The sequence below is a fragment of the Myxine glutinosa genome, chromosome 11 (genome assembly GCF_964187855.1).
Source record: "Myxine glutinosa chromosome 11, kmMyxGlut1.1, whole genome shotgun sequence".
Lineage (NCBI taxonomy): Eukaryota > Metazoa > Chordata > Myxini > Myxiniformes > Myxinidae > Myxine > Myxine glutinosa.
Genome location: NC_136271.1, coordinates 6,811,903 through 6,832,176, shown reverse-complemented (window position 1 = coordinate 6,832,176; position 20,274 = coordinate 6,811,903). Strand labels below are relative to the sequence as shown.

The 20,274-nt window shown below is 43.5% G+C and overlaps 1 protein-coding gene and 1 long non-coding RNA gene across 2 annotated transcripts in view; one reads left to right on the top strand and one right to left on the bottom strand.

The window, feature by feature from the left end:
* The window catches only part of LOC137436381 (survival motor neuron protein 1), a 38,965-nt gene that overhangs the window by 12,815 nt on the left and 5,876 nt on the right, over nt 1–20,274 (top strand). Inside the window, exons 4-6 of the mRNA XM_068130101.2 lie at nt 2,727–2,882; nt 5,133–5,345; nt 14,502–14,660. Coding sequence (XP_067986202.2) covers nt 2,727–2,882; nt 5,133–5,345; nt 14,502–14,660 — 528 coding nt within the window. The remainder of the gene's footprint in view (nt 1–2,726; nt 2,883–5,132; nt 5,346–14,501; nt 14,661–20,274) is intronic.
* Nucleotides 10,140–17,111, bottom strand: LOC137436382 (uncharacterized). The gene is made up of 4 exons (XR_013624889.1): nt 17,011–17,111; nt 14,512–14,748; nt 13,216–13,658; nt 10,140–10,286 (listed from the first exon to the last, which is right to left on the bottom strand). It is a non-coding gene; the product is annotated as an uncharacterized LOC137436382 (long non-coding RNA).

Here is a 20,274-nt window from a genome sequence, read left to right as displayed (position 1 = left end):
ACAACTGAAAACCATCGAGGATCTGCATCACAAACGGCAAATTTTGGTCCGAAAAGTTGAATCGCGAACCATCAAAATCGCAAATTCACAAACGACAAGAGTTTGCTGTATTTTACTTAAGATTTCAAAATGAACTTGCATTTTGCTATGATCTGTACTGCTGCGAGGTGATGAAAAGCTACAACCTGTGTACACTGTTCATTTATGGTCTGAAGGTTTTTATCAGCTTGGACTTGATGAAACTTGGAATATTGTTTGAAATATCTATGCCTTGTCGTCACTAATGGGTTTGTCTCATGCCCTTTGCCTTCGGGATATCCACTGACTGGTTCATGCGAGAATTGAGGCACAACAATGATAACTTGGCTTGACAACTCCTCTTGGTTTCACCCTACTTTAGTCCTTATATTGGGAGTATGATGGCCTTATGGTTTTTACATTGCAAATGTCATATGCCACTTGTTCCTCGAGTAATTTGTTGACTGATTTATTGTTGGTAGACCTTTGAATAAGAACCGAGTTCATTAACAGGCACTACTTATTGCTACTTGATGGTAAGTTGTCTGTTCTTTTGTTTTGAATGGCATGGTTTTCAGACGTGCAAACTCCTGAAACTAGAGAGTTCATAGAACACTTTACCCCACGCATTCTTGATGAAAATGACATGGGAAGGGGTACATCCTTCCTTTTTAAGCCAAGACATGGATCTTCCGGCAGCTTGTGGCAGCCCCAAACATATAATCTACCATATAAAACACTGTGTGTTTGCGTGACGTCTGTCCCCCTTAAGTGTAGGTTTTAAAGGCTTTGAGTGGTTTCGTTTTGAGTGGTAAAGTGCTTTCGGAGGGATTTGAGTGGGGGGGGTTAATGAGAAATATTTGAACACGACTATGTGTCCACCGGTTAAAAGACCTAAAATACTATGAGGACCCAAAATACCCCAAGAACCCAGAAGACCAAAAGACCCTGAGGATCCAAAAGACCCGAGGACCCAAACAACCTTGAGGACCCAATGGACACCAAAGACCCAACATAACCCAAAGACCCAAAATACCCCAAGGACCCAAGAGACCCAAATGACCCCAAGGACCGAGCAAATCTCATGTATTAAAAAGCAAATCTCATGCGTTACAAAGCAAATCTCATGCGTCATAAAGCAAATATCCGTTATAAAGCAAATCTCATGCGTTATAAAGCAAATCTCATGCGTTATAAAGCAAATCTCATGCGTTATAAAGCAAATCTCATGCGTTATAAAGCAAATCTCATGCGTTATAAAGCAAATCTCATGTGTTATAAAGCAAATGCCATGCGTTATAAAGCAAATATCATGTGTTATAAAGCAAATTTTCCTGGGAAAACCACATTTCCAAGCTGGCCTCCAAAGCCAGTCGCCGACTGGGCATCCTCCGTCGTGCGAAGTCCTTCCTTGGCACACCTGAGCTCCTCACCACATACAAGGCTTTCATCCGCAGCTCAATGGAGTACTGCTCTCCCCTCTGGGCTGGTGCTCCTGCCTCACACCTAGCTCATCTTCACGCTGTTGAAACCAAAGCGTTCAGAATCATTGGAATCTCCCGCGATGACGCTATCTCCGAGGGCCTTTCACTTAATCACCGCAGGCAGGTTGGTGGTCTTTCCGTCTTCTACCGACTCCTCTCCGGCCTTGCTCCCCCAGCTCTCTCTGGGCTCTGTCCCCCAAATATTCCTGCAGGTTGCACAAGATCTGCCTGCAACCCTCTTATGGTTAAACTGCCAAAATCAAGACTCTCTGCTCACCTTCACTCCTTCATTCCTCTTTTCTCCCGCCTCTGGAACAAACTCCCTCACTCTCTTCAATCCCACTCCTCCCTCCAGGTCTTTAAAACGGCTGTTCACCACCATCTCTTATCTTCCCCAATCCAAAACCTTGATCTTTTCTACCCCCGCTAATTTCACCCCAAATCCACTTTTTTGAGGTGACTTTTGACTTCTTTCCTGGAAGTCCTTGGTGTCCTTGCGTTTTATACCTATCCTGCCTCCCCCCAGACCCCTCCCTCCAAAAACATCTCCCGATGTCCCTGCTCTCAAATGTTGTGTTTGTGTGCTTCCTCCCCTTCTCTCCCCATTTTGTCGACCGCTCCCCTTTTTATATACTTTGTTTGCTTGTTTGTTTGATTTGTTTGTTTGATAAATGTTAGCTCTTTCACGAGCCTCGACTCTGTACACACAAAATAAAAAAAAAAAAAAAAAAAATCATGCGTTATAAAGCAAATCTCATGTGTTATAAAGCAAATCTCATGCGTTATAAAGCAAATCTCATGCGTTATAAAGCCAATCATGTGTTATAAAGCAAATGTCATGCATTATAAAGCAAATCTCATGCGTTATAAAGCAAATCTCATGAATTATAAAGCAAATCTCATGCGTTATATAGCGACTGGATTTTCGTTATACAGCTATCTCACTCATGGATTTTCGCGACTCGGGAACCTATCCCCCCTTTTCCATTGAAACAATGCCCTGCTATTCGCGGGTTTCGCTATTCGCAGATTTTCCAGGAACGTATCTCCCACTAATAGCGGTGTCCGACTATATATAAATATAAATATTGTAATCCTAATTTGTGCAAAATTTCATATATTTGGGTTTTTTGTTCTTTAAATTTAAGATCTACTTTGACCACTCTTAAATCATTGATGTTCCAATGAATGTGATTTTGAACATATTGATGACGTGTGCTGCAGAACGCTCTGAAGGCTGATGTCACGAGTGAGACGGGCACTGAGCCAGAGGTTGAAGTACAGTCCTTCGAACATTCATCAACACAGAATATGCACAAAAGGAAAAACAGGACCAAAAAAGCTGCACGGAGAAAGAAAATAGCTCAAGTTCAGAGCCTGGTAACGTCATCATATTTAAACTTCATCTATTTCCTTGCATTTAAAAGCGTTTTAATATCAAAAAGGCCTTAAGCTTTTGTCATCTATCTTGTATATTTCCTGCCCCATTTCTTTCTTTCCTTTTTTTTCTTGGTGTAACTTCTCTTTTCTTCATCCATTGTATGTTATTCATGTTCCAGTTGTTAACTGAGCATAGCACTAGCAGGATGGCCTATAGGTACACACACTCACCTCTAAGCTGTTGAGTCTGGGTTTGAATCCCGGCCCAGCTATAAACTATGATACTGGCGTTTCACAGGCACGGTGATTCATCAATGTGTGCGCCGTCCTTCGGATGGACGTTAAACTGGGTGTCACATCTGCCGACATTAGTTGGTGTCAAGTTTGGTTGTCAAGTTTGGTCGAGTTTGTCATCCTGTCAAGTTTGGTTGAGATTGGATAAGTAACGACAGAATGTATTGGCATCAAAAATTCATCAGACAGACACAAATGGCGTATTTTAGTATGATGTGCAATTCAAGTTCTAAATTCAATTTCTAGTCATTTTGCTGTTTTGTCCATTCCATATTTTTTACTCTGTTTTCTTATTCCCTTTGATGTTTTCATGATGGTTAAACTTATGGTGTCACCAAAGAAGAATTTCCCTGGATATGGGACAATAAAAATTATTATTATAATTCTTAAATTTTTTACGTGATTCTTCACCATTGAGTGATTGGGGACAAAAACGATATATAACAGGATATTTCAAAAAGTGGTGGACGGATTATGACAAAATTTTCAAAAACTTTTGGATGGATTATGACAAAATAGGTGGATGAGTCGGTTAGGTGACAGGAACAAGTAGATTCGATGTTGGTTCAGGTCCGAATCTAGGTTTGGCCTATCAGTCGGATGCAAAACGTGAACTGTGCAGCCTGGCGGAGGCATGATCTCCGAGTGTCGTTCTTGTTTTTTTGGTTACGTGAAATATTTAAAGATTACCATGCAGGTTTTGTATCAGTAAGCTGAGTGGTAACTAGTAACTCCCTATTTCCTTTGTAGAGTACTAGGGCATGCCCGTACTATATATAAGCTAGGACGTGCCCGTACGTGGGTGCCCGTTCCTTGCCAAAAAAAAAAAAAAAAAAAAATTTGTGTAGGGGTGTGTGTGTGTAAACATCCTAGGGCGTGCCCGTACGTGGGTGCAAAAAAACATGCGTGCAAACAACAACAGCAAAAAAAAACTTTGAAACCACGTGGCAGTAACGACCACAGAACCCCCCCCTCTATTTACATGAATGGTTTGGTCCATTCGCAACGACCACAGAACCCCCCCCCCTCTATTTACATGCAATGGTTTGGTCCATTCGCAACGCCAAAGCGAACGGCGAACGGCTAAATCGCCATAGCTCGGTAAGTACTTGTCCGATTAATTTCAAACCTTGAAAAGGCACATCCTCGGGTCCCCAGCAATATACCTGGCAAGTTTAAAGTATATCGGACCCGTGGTTGTCGAGAAACAGCGGTCACAGACAAACAAACGTACAAACGTACAAACGTACAGAGATTACTGGAATTATAGATAGACTAGGGCATGCCCGTACTATATCTATATCTAAAATTATATCCCCCCCCTCTATTTACATGAAATGGTTTGGTCCAAAGCGAACGGCTTGCGAGTGGTGACAATCCCCCCCTCTATTTACATGCAATGGTTTGGTCCAAAGCGAACGGCTTCCGGAGTTTGGTAAAGAAATCGCCATCGCGTGCACAAACGCGCAGGAAAGCGAATGAATCGCAAATTCGTTTTTATTAGTTGTAAAACATAGTTTAACGCCAACATAGTTTGCAAACGTGAAATAAATGAATACGCTCTCAAATGTGCCATCCGAGGCAGAGTGTGCCCGCCACGTTCGGCACACGCGATCGTTCGCTGCTCTCTGATTGGTTGAATCGTTTTTTGGACATAGCTCGGTAAGTAATTGTCCGATTAATATGAAACCTTGAAAAGGCACATCCTCGGGTCCCCAGCAATATACCTGGCAAGTTAAAAGTATATCGGACCCGTGGTTGTCGAGAAACAGCGGTCACAGACAGACAAACGTACAAACGTACAGAGATTACTGGAATTATAGATAGATGATGAGACCATTACACATTGATGCACATGGGATACTGCTCTGGAATATCCAGGAATGATAAATTTCCTAACTTTGTGTTGTGATTTTCATTGCATTGTGACATTGTTTCTCTTTCCTTAAACTGCAGTGGAAGCCTGGTGATATGTGTCGAGCGGTGTTTACGGAGGACGGCATCATCTATGATGCAATGATCCGCTCAGTGGACCCAGATTCGGGTTTATGTGTGGTCGTTTACGAGGGATATGGAAACGAGGAGCAGCAGAGGTTGGTGGATCTGCTGCCACCTACTGCGAGTGATGCTGATCTGGAGGACAGCAGCCAATTTGGCATTCCAATGCAGGTACAGACTGACATTCGTGTATCAAGTATCACTGTGTCAGGAAAAAAACAAATACAATCGATTGTGGTTCTGTACATTACGTGGGCCTGGCCATTTTGAGGCATCCTCACTGTGTTCCAGGATGGAAATTGATCATCATTTATGATCGAAATTTGATGCGTTAGTTGAATAAGGTCAAAAAGCTTTCTTATTTTAACTTTGTGTCTCCTTGCTGAGTTGTTGAAATGAATTGTAACATGGCTCAAACAAACTTAAGAATTATCGACATCTTGTGGAGCTTGTATCATCATAGGTTGAGGTTTGCTAATTGGGGCATATTTATACAGTGGTACCTCGCATAGAGCTGCCCCATTGAACATTATATGGTGCAGCGCTAAGCGAGGTATCACCTTTCATTATAAGAGTTGTTTGTCCTGGAGAAAATTTTATCAAAAAGAAAAAGAAAATACATCACACACAGCGCTCCCCGTGTAAACGCACCCGCCACCATTGGTTATATTGTATGCATACACTCTTATATGCATACACATGCATTATTGTATGCATATACATACAACAACAACAACATGCATTTTAAAGGCCATTTTCCCTGCTAGAGCGGGGGTTAGCCTTGCGGTCCCCATGACAATCTTCTCCATTTTGCCCTATTTTCTGCATCTCTCCTTGTTAACCCCCTTGCCCGCATTTCTTCTTCCACCATCTTTAGCCAAGTCTTTTTCGGTCTTCCCCGTCCTCTGCTTCCTTCTACATTCATTTCCATCACTCTTCTCAACCAGTCACTTTCATCCTTCCTCAACACATGACCAAACCATCTCAACCTGTTCCTCTTCACAGCATCAATCACAGGCTCTATTCCCATCATCTTTCGCAATTCATCATTTGTCTTCCTCTCTCTCAACGATACTCCACACATCCACCGAACCATTCGCATTTCCACCCTTTCCAACCTTCGTTGCTGCTCTACGTTTATTACCCATGTCTCGCTCCCAAAAATCATAACACTTCTCACACATGCAGCATACACCTTTCCCTTCAGCTTCAACGACACTCCCCTCATCATCAGCACGCCACCCAGTTCCCGAAACTTCTTCCATGCACATCTCACTCGAGCAACCGTTGCCGAGTCTGATCCACCTTCTCCATTCAGCATGTCTCCGAGGTAGCAAAATGTTTTCACACCTTCCAGCTTCACGCCATCTCCAAGATCCAACTCAACATTTCCTCCATCTGCAGCTCCCTCTGTGCACACCTTACATTTGAATGTAGCTGCCACACTGGTTAATGACCCTCTCAGACCACTACATTTTTGATGAACCCACTCAGCGCACATTGTACATTGAATGGAGTTCACTCCAACACCCTTCCTACACACAGCACAGGGCCACTTCCCAGTTCTTTCCACCTCACCACATGCTTTACCACTTGCCATCACCTTCGTCTTTCCGATATTCACCTTCAGACCTTTTGTCTCCATACATTCCTTCCACGTGGTCATCTTTTGCTTCAGTCCATCCATACTTTCCGCAATCAACACCAGATCATCTGCATACAACAACTCCCACGGTAAACCCTCCTTTACGTTCTGAGCCAGCACCTCCATCACAGCTACAAATAGTAATGGACTTAGTACCGACCCCTGATGCACTCCCACCTTCACCTCAAACTCACCACTGTTCCCGTCCTTCGTCCTTACAGCTGTGCGCGCTCTTTTGTACATTGCCATCACTACTCTGATCAACCATTCCTCCACTCCTAACTTCCTCAATGCCCATGTCAATACTTTGCGTGGTACCCTATCGAATGCTTTCTCCAGATCAACAAACCCAAGAAACAACTTCTTCCTCTTCTCCATGTACTTCTCCTGCAACTGCCTCACAATGAAAAGCGCGTCTGTCGTTCCTCTTCCTGGCATGAATCCAAACTGCATTTCGTCGATCTTCACTTTCTTCCTTATCCTCCTCTCCAACACCCTTTCCAATACCTTCATTCCATGCTCCAATAACTTTATCGCTCGGTACGAGCCACACTCCAGAGGGTCACCTTTCCCCTTGTATAGAGGGACGAGGGTACTCAGTTCCCAATCCACTGGAATGCGGCCTTCTTTCACCACCAGATTACAGATCTCTGTCATTCTCTTCACACCCCAACTTCCTGCTGCCTTCAACATATCTCCCACAACTCCCGTCGGCCCTCCCGCTTTTCTACCCTTCATTGCTTTTATCGCTTCCTCAACTTCCTTCTCAGTTATCTTCTCTGCCGGTCCTAAAACAGGGTTACTCTCTATGTTGCCATCCCATTCATTCTCTGTATTCAACAGCATTTCCATATATCTTTTCCATCTTCCTTTAATTCCATCTGGGTCGACAACGATTTGTCCCACTTCATCCTTCAAGCAACTCACCCCCATCCCATCACACCTCTCTTTCGCTATCTGCTTTGCAATCCTGAATACTGCTTTCTGACCCTCTTCCGAATCCAAGCGTTCTCCGAACATTTTCCTACATGCCTCCTGCGCCTTTGCTACCTCTTTCTTTGCAGCCTTCCTGGCTGCCTTATAACTTTCATGCTCTGCTGTTTCTGCTCCCGTACCCTTCGCCTTCTGCCACTCCTTGAACTTCTTCCTCTTCACATCAATCCTCTTTCCAACTTCATCATCCCACCACCATGTTTCCGAGTGCCTCGGTGGTCCTTTTGTCCATCCACATACCTCACCAACGGCTCCCAACAGACGAGCTTTCATTGACATCCAACCACTTTCAAGCTCAACCACATCATCCTCGACCCCACTCAGCCTCTCTTTTAATGCCTCCCTTACTGTCACCTCTTTCAACCTCCACACCTTCATTCTCGGTTGGTACTTCACCCGCCGAGCTCTCCTCGCACCTTTCACCCTTACGTCGCAGACAACCAAGTGGTGCTGTGAAACAGCCTCCTCCCCCGGGATCACCTTTGTGTCCCGGAGGTGGCCCCTATCTCGCCTACGCACCATCAGGTAGTCAACGGTTGTCGTCGACCCACCTGACGTGTATGTAACAAGCTTATTATCCTCTTTCTGGAACTGAGTATTACAAATCAACAAATCAGCTCCATCAGCAAACTCCAAAATCCTTTCACCTTCTCCATTTCTCACACCATATCCGTAACCCCCATGAACTCCGTCAAAACCATCCATACTCCTTCCCACATGTCCATTTAGGTCTCCTCCTACCACAACAACTTCCTCATCTTTCACGTTTTCCATCAGCTTCTCTATCGCACACCAGAACGTGTCCTTTTCTTCATCGCTTCGACCAACCTGCGGAGCATATCCCGAGATGACGTTCACCAAGAGCTTTCCAATCATCATTTTCACCATCATCAACCTATCACTCACTCTAGTCACACTCACCACACTGTCTACAAACTCCTCAGAAAACAGGACACCAACACCATTCACGCCCTCCGGGCAGCCTTGCCACACAAACTTGTCTTTCTGTCCCTGCCTACCCTTCACCATTCTCACACCACTTCCCTTCCATCTCGTCTCTTGCACACAACATATGTCCACTCTTCTTCTGACCAATACTTCCACCACTTCTCCTGATCTCCCTGTCATTGTCCCTACATTCCATGTCCCAAACCTCAGAAACCGATCTCCACTTCGGGCTGTACCCTGCCCATATGTAGTTGTAATTGTCATGGTTCCCTTTTTTTTTTGAGGCAATGTTTTTATGGCCGGATGCCCTTCCTGACGCCAACCCTCTTAGTCGTCTCTTACGACACGCAGGGATACGGTGTACCTATTCTTATCCAGGGTACACACCGGGAAACGTTTAAAACATGGAAATTCTGGGGAGTGGGGGGTGGAGGGGGGGGGGGGGGGGGGTGGTGTCAAGGGAAAGATAAAATGAAAATAAACCCCTTCAGCCGGCACTTAGCTTGGCTTCCCAAAGAGTACTTTCAGGAGCTTGGCGGCTGTTGAAACTGGGGTAGCCACTCATGCGGGAAGTGGTCCAAAATGGCGGTGTAGAACGCCGCGCGTCGAAAACACAACAAGCGTGAGGCGAGCAGATTAGACGGCCTCCTTTCGATTCTCTACCGTCAAGTCCAATGCGGCCTTCAGCTTCCAAGAGCCCAGCAGTTGTCCAAAACCTCGTGTGGGGAAATGTGGTATCTGTCCGTCGTCTTGTCCACCGTCCACACGCGGCTCCAAGCTCCGGCGCGAGGAAGCCCTCCGTCCACCCGCACGCTTCGCCAGGCCACGATGCTCATGCATATACATGACAAGCATATACATGCATTAATATATAAGTTTTTGTGTGTTTTGTTTGTCTGGTTGATTTGTTTGTGAAGTAAATGTTAGCTCTTTCACGAGCCTCGATTCAGTATACAAAAAAAAAGAAAAAAAAAAGAAAAAAAAAACGCACCCGCCACCAGTGTAGCCTGTCATCCTTCCGAGGTCGGCAAATTGAGTACCAGCTTGCTGGGATGAATGATCCCGGTTTGTACCCCGGTTTAGAATAGGTACACCGTATCCCTGCGCATCGTAAGAGCGTGACCAAGGGTTGGTGTCAGGACGGGCATCCGGCCATAAAAACATTGCCTCGAACAGGGAACTATGATTGTCATGGGGCCCGCAAGGCTCACCCCCGCTCTAGTGGGGAAAATGGCCTTAAAACGATCATTCATTCATACACTGAGCCAATCAGCGCCGTTTGCTTCCGCCTTCATTTTGCAGCATGATGAGTCTCCTCCCACCTCGTGTCCCACCGCTGCCATGTCGGAGGAGTCGGAGCAGAGTAGGAGTGACGCCCATTGTTTTTTATTGATGTTTATTTATATCATCAAAAATGGGCAATTACTATCTTATTATGCTAATGTTAATACCTACTGATGTTACAAGAAAGAAATCATCTTTTTATTTAGAAGTTAATATGTTTACCATCTGTATTATTAGCTCACCTGGAACGAAGTTAAGCGGAACGAATGCGATTGTGCGTCGTCCGTTCGTCAGTCCGTCTGATATTCACCTTCAGACCTTTTGTCTCCATACATTCCTTCCACTTGTTCATCTTTTCCTTCAGTCCATCCATACTTTCCGCAATCAACACCAGATCATCTGCATACAACAACTCCCACGTTAGCCTTCTTGGCTGCCTTATAACTATTTCATGTTCTGCCTTTTCTGCCATTCCTTGAACTTCTTCCTCTTCTCGTCAATCCTCTTTCCTCTCTGACCCCAATTTTTCCAATGCCTTGCATAAACATTGGTATATCACGGATGATGAAGGATTATGGTTAAGTTTCATCAGAATTGTGTGTGTAGTTTCTGAGAAACAAGCAAACACCGATTTTTGGGGGTGGCAAACACCGATTTTTGGGGGTGGCAACTCCCCGCCCCCCCCCCCCCCCCACACACTTCCTCTCCCCGTAGACCTCTAAAGGGGCAGATTTTGTTTTTATGCCGTGAACAAACTTTGGTACATCATGGGTGTTGAAGGTTGTGGTAAAGTTTCATCGAAATCGTGTGTGTTGTTTCAGAGAAGAAAGCAAATATCTATTTTGGGGGGTCAAACCCGGACCAATTTTGACCTCCCCGTAGAACCCAAAAGGTGGCAGATTTTTTTAATGCCGTGAACAAACTTTGGTACATCATGGGTGTTGAAGGTTGTGGTCAAGTTTTATCGAAAGTGTGTGTAGTTTCAGAGGAAAAAGCAAATTCCTATTTTGGGGGGGGGGGGGGGGGGGTGGGGGGGGGGCAAACCAGGATCAGCGTGGCCCGCATACCCCCTTATACCCAGATTTTTTATTTTTTATTAATGCTGTGAACAAACTTTAGTCGCAACTCAGCAAATATAATTTGTGCCAAATTTGGTCGCAATCCCATCAGTGGTTTCGGAGAAAAAGTTTCAAGTGTTTACGGACTGACGGACGGAATGAAGATGCGCCATTGCATAAGCTCGTCTGAACTTCGTTCCAGCTGATAGTCAGGTTCACTATGTTTTTTCGTTCAAAATCATGGTAGATTAGCAAACCTATACATTTTTGGAAACGTTATTACATGGAAAATCTGAAAATCAATGTTTACATTTGCCAATTCCGACCAATTCGATTCGACCAATTCGACCAATTCCATTCGACCAATTCGACCATTCGACCAATCGCTTCGATCGACCAATTCGATCGATTCGATTCGATTCGATTCATCGAATTCGATTCGATCGACCATTCGACCAATTCGATTTGCCAATCAATTTGACCGACCCTTGCTTGTGTGGAACGGACTGGGAAAACGATGCGGACTATATTGTCGGATACGACACACAGGACAGTGATGACGAACTCTAAATGGCATATTCTGTAATCGTGTATGTTTGATGCCATTGACTGCCTGTGTATATTTTGTCATTGACTGCCTGTGTAGATGTGAAGTTATACTGACTGCATGTGTATATATGATTTTTCTGACTGCCTGTGTATGTTTGGTGATATGAATTATTGTGACACATTTTGATGTTATTAACTGCCTGTACAAAATGATAACATGTATTTGATTATGCAACTTATCGCGAATATAAAGACAGTATTTTGCAATTCAAAACCTTTGATTCGTGTCTTACCATTCCCCATAACACTAATTTGATACTTTCATTGGATTCCTTGTCCCTGAAAATATAGGTTTAGTATATTTTTAAAAGTTTTTAGGGTAATTCGAGGCAGAAATAGAACAAAATATGTATTTTACAGTGGCCATTTTGAAAATCCAAAATGGCCGCCATACAGGTATCTCTCCAAATGTAAACATTGATTTTTAGTTTCCTTATGCTATAACCTTTCCAAAAATGTATAGGTTTGCTAATCTACCATGATTCTGAACGAAATATAATTTATTGACATAGTGAACCTGACTATTAGCTAATAATAGATAAAGAGAGCTTAATTAAAGAAATAGCATAAAAAATCTTCTTTTTCATTTATTTATTGAGCAAAATGATTCAACGTTCAATTTCTTTGTCAGAAAAAGTATTTGAACCCCTCGGTTAATCGGCTCAATTAAGAGGGTAATTACAGTCAGGTGTTTCAATCAATGGGATGACAATCAGGAGTGAGTTTGGGTGGCCCTGCGCTATATGAAAAACAAACTTTGTTCGTCACCATCAGAGTCTGGTCTTCACCACACAGGTTTGTTGAAGCGGGTCATGCCCCGATCAAAGGATATTTCTGAGGAGTTGTTGACGAGTTGTTGATGCTCATCGGTCTGGAAAGGGTTACAAAACCATTTATAAAGATGTTGGGCTCCACCAATCCACTGTAAAGGTATATACTATATAGTGTACAAATGGAGGAAATTGAACACCATTGTTACTCTTTCCAGGAGAGGTCATCCAACAAAAATAACTCCAAAAGCAAGGCCAATAATCCAGGTCACAAAAAACTGCCAAAATCAAGACTCTCTGCTCACATTCACTCCTTCATTCCTCTTTTCTCCTGCCTCTGGAACAAACTCCCTCACTCTCTTCAATCCCACTCCTCCCTCCAGGTCTTTAAAACGGCTGTTCACCACCATCTCTTATCTTCCCCAATCCAAAACCTTGATCTTTTCTACCCCCGCTAATTTCACCCCAAATCCACTTTTTTGAGGTGACTTTTGTCTTCTTTCCTGGAAGTCCTTGGTGTCCTTGCGTTTTATACCTATCCTGCCTCCCCCGAGGCCCTCTGCCTCCCACACATCTCCCGATGTCCCTGTCCTCAAATGTTGTGTTTGTGTGCTTCCTCCCCTTCTCTCCCCATCTTGTCGACCGCTCCCCTTTTTATATACTTTGTTTGCTTGTTTGTTTGATTTGTTTGTTTGATAAATGTTAGCTCTTTCACGAGCCTCGACTCTGTATACAAAAAAAACAAAAAAACTCCAGGGTAACGTCTGAGGATCTGCAGGCCTCTCTGGCATTGGCTAATGTCAGTGTTCATGAGTCCAACATCAGGAAAACACTGAAGAAGAATGGTGTGCATGGGAGGATAGCAAGGAGGAAACCGCTGCTCTCCAAGAAAAACATTTCCGCCCATCTTAAGTTTTCCAAAGGGCACGTGGATGATCCAGAAGGCTATTGGAAGAATGTTTTGTGGGCAGTTGAGTCGAAAGTGGAACTTTTTGGCTTAAATGGGAAATGTTATGTTTAGCAAAAATCAAACACTGCATTTCAACATAAGAACCTCATCCTAACTGTGAAGCATGGTGGTGAGAGTATCATGGTTTGGGCTTGATTTGCTGCCTCAGGACCCAGACGGCTTGCCATCATTGAGGGAACCCTGAATTCTGGATTGTAGCAGCAAATTCTACAGGAGAATGTCAGGGCATCAGGGCATGCAGCAAGATAACAATGCTAAACACACAGGTAAATCTATAACAGAATGGCTGAAGAAGAGATTTTGCATTTTGGAATGGCCAAGTCAAAGTCTAGACCTTAACCAAATTGAAATGTTGTGGCAGAACCTGGAGCAAGCAGTTCATGCAAGAAAGTCCACAAATATCCCTGAGTTTACGCAGTTTTGTAAGGAGGAATAGGCTCAAATTCCTCCTAGCCGATGTGCAGGACTGATCAAGAGTTACGGGAAACGTTTTGTTGAAGTTTTTGATGCTCAAGGGGATTCCGCCAGTTACTGAATGTAAAGGTTCACATACTTTCTGACAAGGAAATTGAAATGGGATCATTTTGTTCAATAAATGAGTAAATAAGTTGATCTTTAAAGTTATATTTGTTTAATCAGGTTATCTTTATCTATTATTAAGACTTGGATGAAGATCTGATCACATTTTATGTCAAATCTATGCAGAAATACAGAAAAAGGGTTCACAAACGTTTTCTCACCACTGCACATAATCCCAACACTTCCTTTTCAGCTATCCAGCTGGGGTTTGAATCTCGATGCAGCTATTAACCATCATCCCAGTGTTTGACAGGCAGGGTGATTCATCAGTGTGTGTGTGCCGTCCCTCAGGTGGTTGTTAAACTGGGCGTCCTGTCTGCCGACATTAGTTGGTGAATGTTAAAGATCCCTTAGATTATAACCCTAGTCAAGAAACTGCTTCGGCAGAAGATTTTTCTGAAATGCATGCAATAAACAACATGTAATAATTATTTTAAAGTTTGATTTGTGGAATTGTACCCCCAATACAAGAATTGCTCACTTTCACCTGAAGAGTCGGACGTGCCGGATCCAATCCCCCATGGTCCTCGTCAACGAAAGCCACCTACAGCTCGCCGTCATGGACCAAATGTGAAAGGCTGGCAGTATCCATCACCACCGCTACCTCCTCCATTCAACTACCCTGCCATGGTGAGTCAGCAGTATTTAGCTGCTGCCAATCAAAATTTAATTTATTTGTGACGAGTAAATACCACTCATCACTTCGCTGACAGAAATACTAGGAGGGTGTGGGGCGGAGAGAGAGAAGCAAGTTAGAGAGAGACAGAGAGACATACACAGATACATATATAAGAGTCGTGGCCAAAAATCTTGGCACCCTTGCACTTTTTTCAAATAATGCACCATTTCTTCCAGAAAATTGTTAAAATAAAAAAATCTCTTGGTATCTACATACACCACATGACCAAAAGTATGTTGACACCTGAACATCACACACCTCATTCCAAAATCATGGGCATTAATATGGAGTTGGTCCCCCCCCCCTTGCTGCTATAATAGCCTCCACTCTTCTGGGAAGGCTTTCCACTAGATGTTGGAACATTGCTGTGGGGATTTGCTTCCATTCAGCCACAAGAGGATTAGTGAGGTTGGGCACTGATGTTCGGCGATTAGGCCTGGCTCGCAGTCGGCGTTCCATTTCATCCCAAAGGTGTTCGATGGGGTTGAGGTCAGGGCTCTGTGCAGGCCAGTCAAGTTCTTTCACACCAATCTTGACAAACGATTTCTGTATGGACTTCACTTTGTGCATGGGGGCATTGTCATGCTGAAACAGGAAAGGGCCTCCCCAAACTGTTGCCACAAAGTTGGAAGCACACAATCGTCTAGAATGTCATTGTATGTTGTAGTGTTAAGATTTCCCTTCATTGGAACTAAGGGGCCTAGCCTGAACCATGAAAAACAGCCCCAGACCATTATTCATCCTCCACCAAACTTTACAGTTGGCACTATGCATTCGGGCAGGTAGCGTTCTCCTGGCATCCGCCAAACTCAGATTAGTCCGTCGGACTGCCAGATAGTGAAGCGTGATTCATCACTCCAGAGAACGCGTTTCCACTGCACCAGGGTCCAATGGTGGTGAGCTTTACACCACTCAAGCCGACACTTGGCATTGCGCATGGTGATCTTCGGCTTGTGTGTGGCTGCTCAGTCATGGAAGCCCATTTCATGAAGCTCCCAACTGTTGGTATTTCAAAAAAGTGAATCTGGGGTGAAATTAGCGGGGATAGAAAAGATCAAGGTTTTGGATGGGGGAAGATAAGAGATGGTGGTGAACAGCTGTTTTAAAGACCTGGAGGGAGGAGTGGGATTGAAGAGAGTGAGGGAGTTTGTTCCAGATACGGGAGAAAAGAGGAATGAAGGAGTGAAGGTGAGCAGAGAGTCTTGGTTTTGGCAGTTTTACCAGAAGAGGGTTGCTGGCAGATCTTGTGCGACCTGTAGGAATAGTTGGGGAAAAGAACCCAGAGAGAGCTGGGGGAGCAAGGCCGGAGAGGAGTCGGTAGAAGACAAAGACCATCAACCTGCCTGCGGTGAGTAAGTGAAAGGCCCTCGGAGTTAGCTTCATCACGGGAGATTCCAATGATTCTGAAAGCTTTTGTTTCAACAGCGTGAAGACGAGCTAGGTGTGAGGCAGGAGCACCGGCCCAGAGGGGAGAACAGTATTCCATTGAGCTGCGGATGAAAGCCTTGTATGTGGTGAGGAGCTCAGGTGTGCCAAGGAAGGACTTCGCACGACGGAGGATGCACAGTCGGCGACTGGCTTTGGAGGCCAGATTTGAAATGTGGTTTTCCCAGGAAAGTTCATGGCAGATAGTGAGACCCAAAAGCTTGAGTGACAGAACTTCTTGGAGAGGATTATTCAGAAAGTGGACGGGAGGGTTGTCCAGTCGGTCTTTTCAGAGAGACATGGTAAGAGTGTGAGATTTGTCAGGATTGAAAGACATGTTCCACTTGTTTGACCAGTCTGTGATTTTGTCCAGTTCTGCAGAGAGTGAGAAGGCTGCATGCTTACTTAGTCTAGCTTTACCTCGTTGCACCTCATGGAGGTATATAAGTGAGAGGGGGACTTGAGGGGTGGGGTTAGTTCGGCCCCTTATCCCTCATGGAGGTTGAGGAGGCTTAAGCGAGAAGAGGACTTGAGTGGGGAGCCTCGGGGGGAGAAGGAATAATCTTGTTCATTTATTTAATTACATTCATATTTGTAATTTCTTATGTAAATATGTAGAATACTTTGTTTACTTTATCATCTTAACATCGTCTTTAATGTCAATTTATAATTATATTTTCAAAAACGACAACCACTGTGATACCGTCAATTACACCGCTGTCTACTGCATCTCCGTTGCAAACGAACAAACATTGAAGAATACCACTCAAATTTGAGCAACAAAGTCATTACAAATATTTAAGCAAAAAGACAAAAAAAGCAGATGGAAAGGTAAGAGAATGGTGAAACGGGTGTGTCCCATTACCAAGTGCTCACCAAGTGCTCACCAAGTGGCTCAAACACTCCAACCAAATGGTTGATAAGAAATGGATGGCTTGACAAGCTGATTGGTAATGGGACACATGGCAGCACCTTCATCAACACAAAAACAAAAACCAGCATAAAATATGGAGCAGGGATCATAACGTTGCTTTTTAAGGTAAATACGCTTCGTTATAAGAATCGCTGATTTCTTCAAATTTTCAGATTTTACTTCAGATTTTGACACTTAATTAGTCCACGAGCTCCAATCCTCAAATCAGAAGACAGAATTCGATTATATACTGTAATTGGTCCGTGAGAGTCCTTCGTGGAAAATCGCATCATATACAGTACCGAAACACATAAAAATCGCTCCAAGCTCCTAATTTGAAAACTACAGCATCTACAAAAGTGATGTGTACAGCGATTCATAGGTATGAAGATCAGCATTCGATGATGGAGTGGGGAAAGTGAAAAAGTAAATTTAGAGTGCTTTATTGTGCAAAATTGATGCGGCCTGTTAAGTCGAGGCATTTTTGAACAGGCCGAAACAAAATGGTGGCTTATAAGACCCTTTGCCAGGATGGCACGTTGCCGTTTTGGTAAGGTTTTTGTTTTTGAGGATGAGCACCCCCTGAATTATTGTGTGTGTGTGTGTGTGTGTGTGTGTGTGTGTGTGTGTGTGTGTGTGTGTGTGTGTGTGTGTGTGTGTGTGTGTGTGTGTGTGTGTGTCAGTCAGTCAGTCAGTCATGGTTTTTGTGGCATTCTACTGAAGCTTTCTGATGTGGAATGTGATAAACCGAAATGATCGTTATGATCTCCTGAGTTGAGATAATTAACTACAAGGAATCTGGAAGAATTCCCCTGTTTTAAATGCATGCCATGTTAAGGTGTGTAGAGCAGCTTAATAGGTCATTTCATGGCATTGCATTCTAATTACAAAATAACGAAAACAATACCATTGTAACAAAGCATATATTAATTAATACCTAACTACCCGGTAACAAAATAATTTTTTCCTTAACATGACCTCTGGCCTTTGACCCCCAAAATATCCGTTCAGGTTTACATCATGATACGTACTTGTACTAAGTTTGATTTAAATCCCTTCAGCTGTTTGAAAGTTATCACATTTTACCTGACATGAGCTCTGACCTCTGACCTTTTGATGCTATAATCCAATCAGTTCATCGTTGCATCACACATATATTTGGACGAAGTTTGCTAAAATTCCCATCACTGGTTCACAAATTGGCCTGGTAACATAATTTTTACTTAAAATGACCTCTGACCTTTTGACCCTAAAATGTAATCAGTTCATGTTTACATAAATATACAAGTTTGACTTGGATCCCTTTGACCGTTCATAACTTATCACGGTAACGAAATAATTGTAACTTAACATGACCTCTATCATTTGACCTATTGACCACAAAATTTAATCAGTTCATCTTTGCATCATCTATCTATAATTCCACTAATCTCTGTGTGTATGTTTGTATGTATGTTTGTATGTACGTTTGTCTGTGACCGCTGTTTCTCGACAACTACCGGTCCGATATACTTGAAACTTGCCAGGTATATTGCTGGGGACCCGAGGATGTGCCTTTTCAAGGTTTTAAATTAATCGCAGAAGTAGTTACCGAGCTATGTCCAAAAAACGATTCAACCAATCAGAGAGCAGCGAGCTATCACGTGTGCCGAACGTGGCGAACAGACTCTGCCTCGGATGGCACATTTGAGAGCGTATTCATTTATTTCCCGTCGGCAAACTATGTTGCCGTTAAACTATGTTTTAAAACTAATTAAAACTACTATCTATAATTCCACGGGTCCGATAAAAAACACCGTACTCGCAAGCCGTTCGCTTTGGACCAAACCATTTCATGTAAATAGAGGGGGGGGGGGATTGTCACCGTACTCGCAAGCCGTTCGCTTTGGACCAAACCATTTCATGTAAATAGAGGGGGGGATATAATTTTAGATATATATATAGTACGGGCCCTAGTTATATCTAATTATACAAAGTTTGGTGAAAATCCCATGACTGGTTCACAAGTTAATGCAGTAACAGGATTTTTACCTAACATGACCTCTGACCTCATGACCCCAAAATCTATTCAGTTGATCTATACCTTATACACACCTGGACCAAGTTTGATGTGGATCCCTTCAGCCGTTCCCAAGGTATCGCAGAAACGAAAACCTATCACGACGGACAGACGGCCCGAACACATAATGCTTCCAGCTATTTTGTGGGCAGAGGACGAAAAATAACAAGCATATAATCCCCTCCCCCCGTACCTGCCCCCGCCCTGGCCCAAGTACATCTGAGCTTGGTGAAAGGTAAGGTAATGCTCAAGCACTGCAGAGGCATGTATGCTACAAGGACATGAAGACCAATGAAAACTTGTCCAATGGACTAACGGGTCCACTCATCTTCAAAAGGGGCATTTAAATTTACCCAACTAACCAGTTTGGATTCATGCATTTCCTTGGCGTTCATTTGGTATGCAGGCAAAGTTTCAGGCCGCTAGGTTTCATGGTTTTGGAGTGATGGAGGACAGACACACATACATTTTATTATTACAGACTAGTACAGGTACTCGGCGTTGCTGAGCAATGCAGCGTTGCTTAGTGATGGGAATTTCAAGAGAGTGAGAGAGAGAGGTTGGGGGGCGGGGGAGAAGTGAGGAATAGAGGAAGAGAGGGGCGAGGACGGGGACACGGACGGACGGGGGACGCACGCACGCACACACCACACACACACACCACACGCACACACACACACCACACACACCACACGCACGCACACACACACACACATACACCTCTTTTTTTTTTATTACTATTATAGATTGGTAATTGTGATTATAAAACAATGTTGACATCAACCATTAACATTTCCAAAAAGGTATCAAAAATCTTAACTAACAATAATGTTCTGTATTATCAGAGAGCCATTTCTGTCTGTGTCACCATTTTTCTCAGATGGCTGAACGGATCTTCCTCAAACTTTCAGAGGTTCATCAATGAGTGTCTGGGAGTGTTGTAGGTGGCAAAAAAAAAAGGAGAAGAAATATTGCAATTTTTGAAGAAAAAAAAGAAAAAGTTCAATTATTTGGGGGATTTTTAATATTGCTCTTTAGTGCCTAATACTTTGTAGCTATGTGAAAGGTAATAAATAGTAAATGATCCCCGACCACATTCCATAGTGGGTGGGTGAAGTCTTTGGGGGGGAAAAAAACCCGAAGTTTTTTGGTTTGTTTGTGAAGTGTT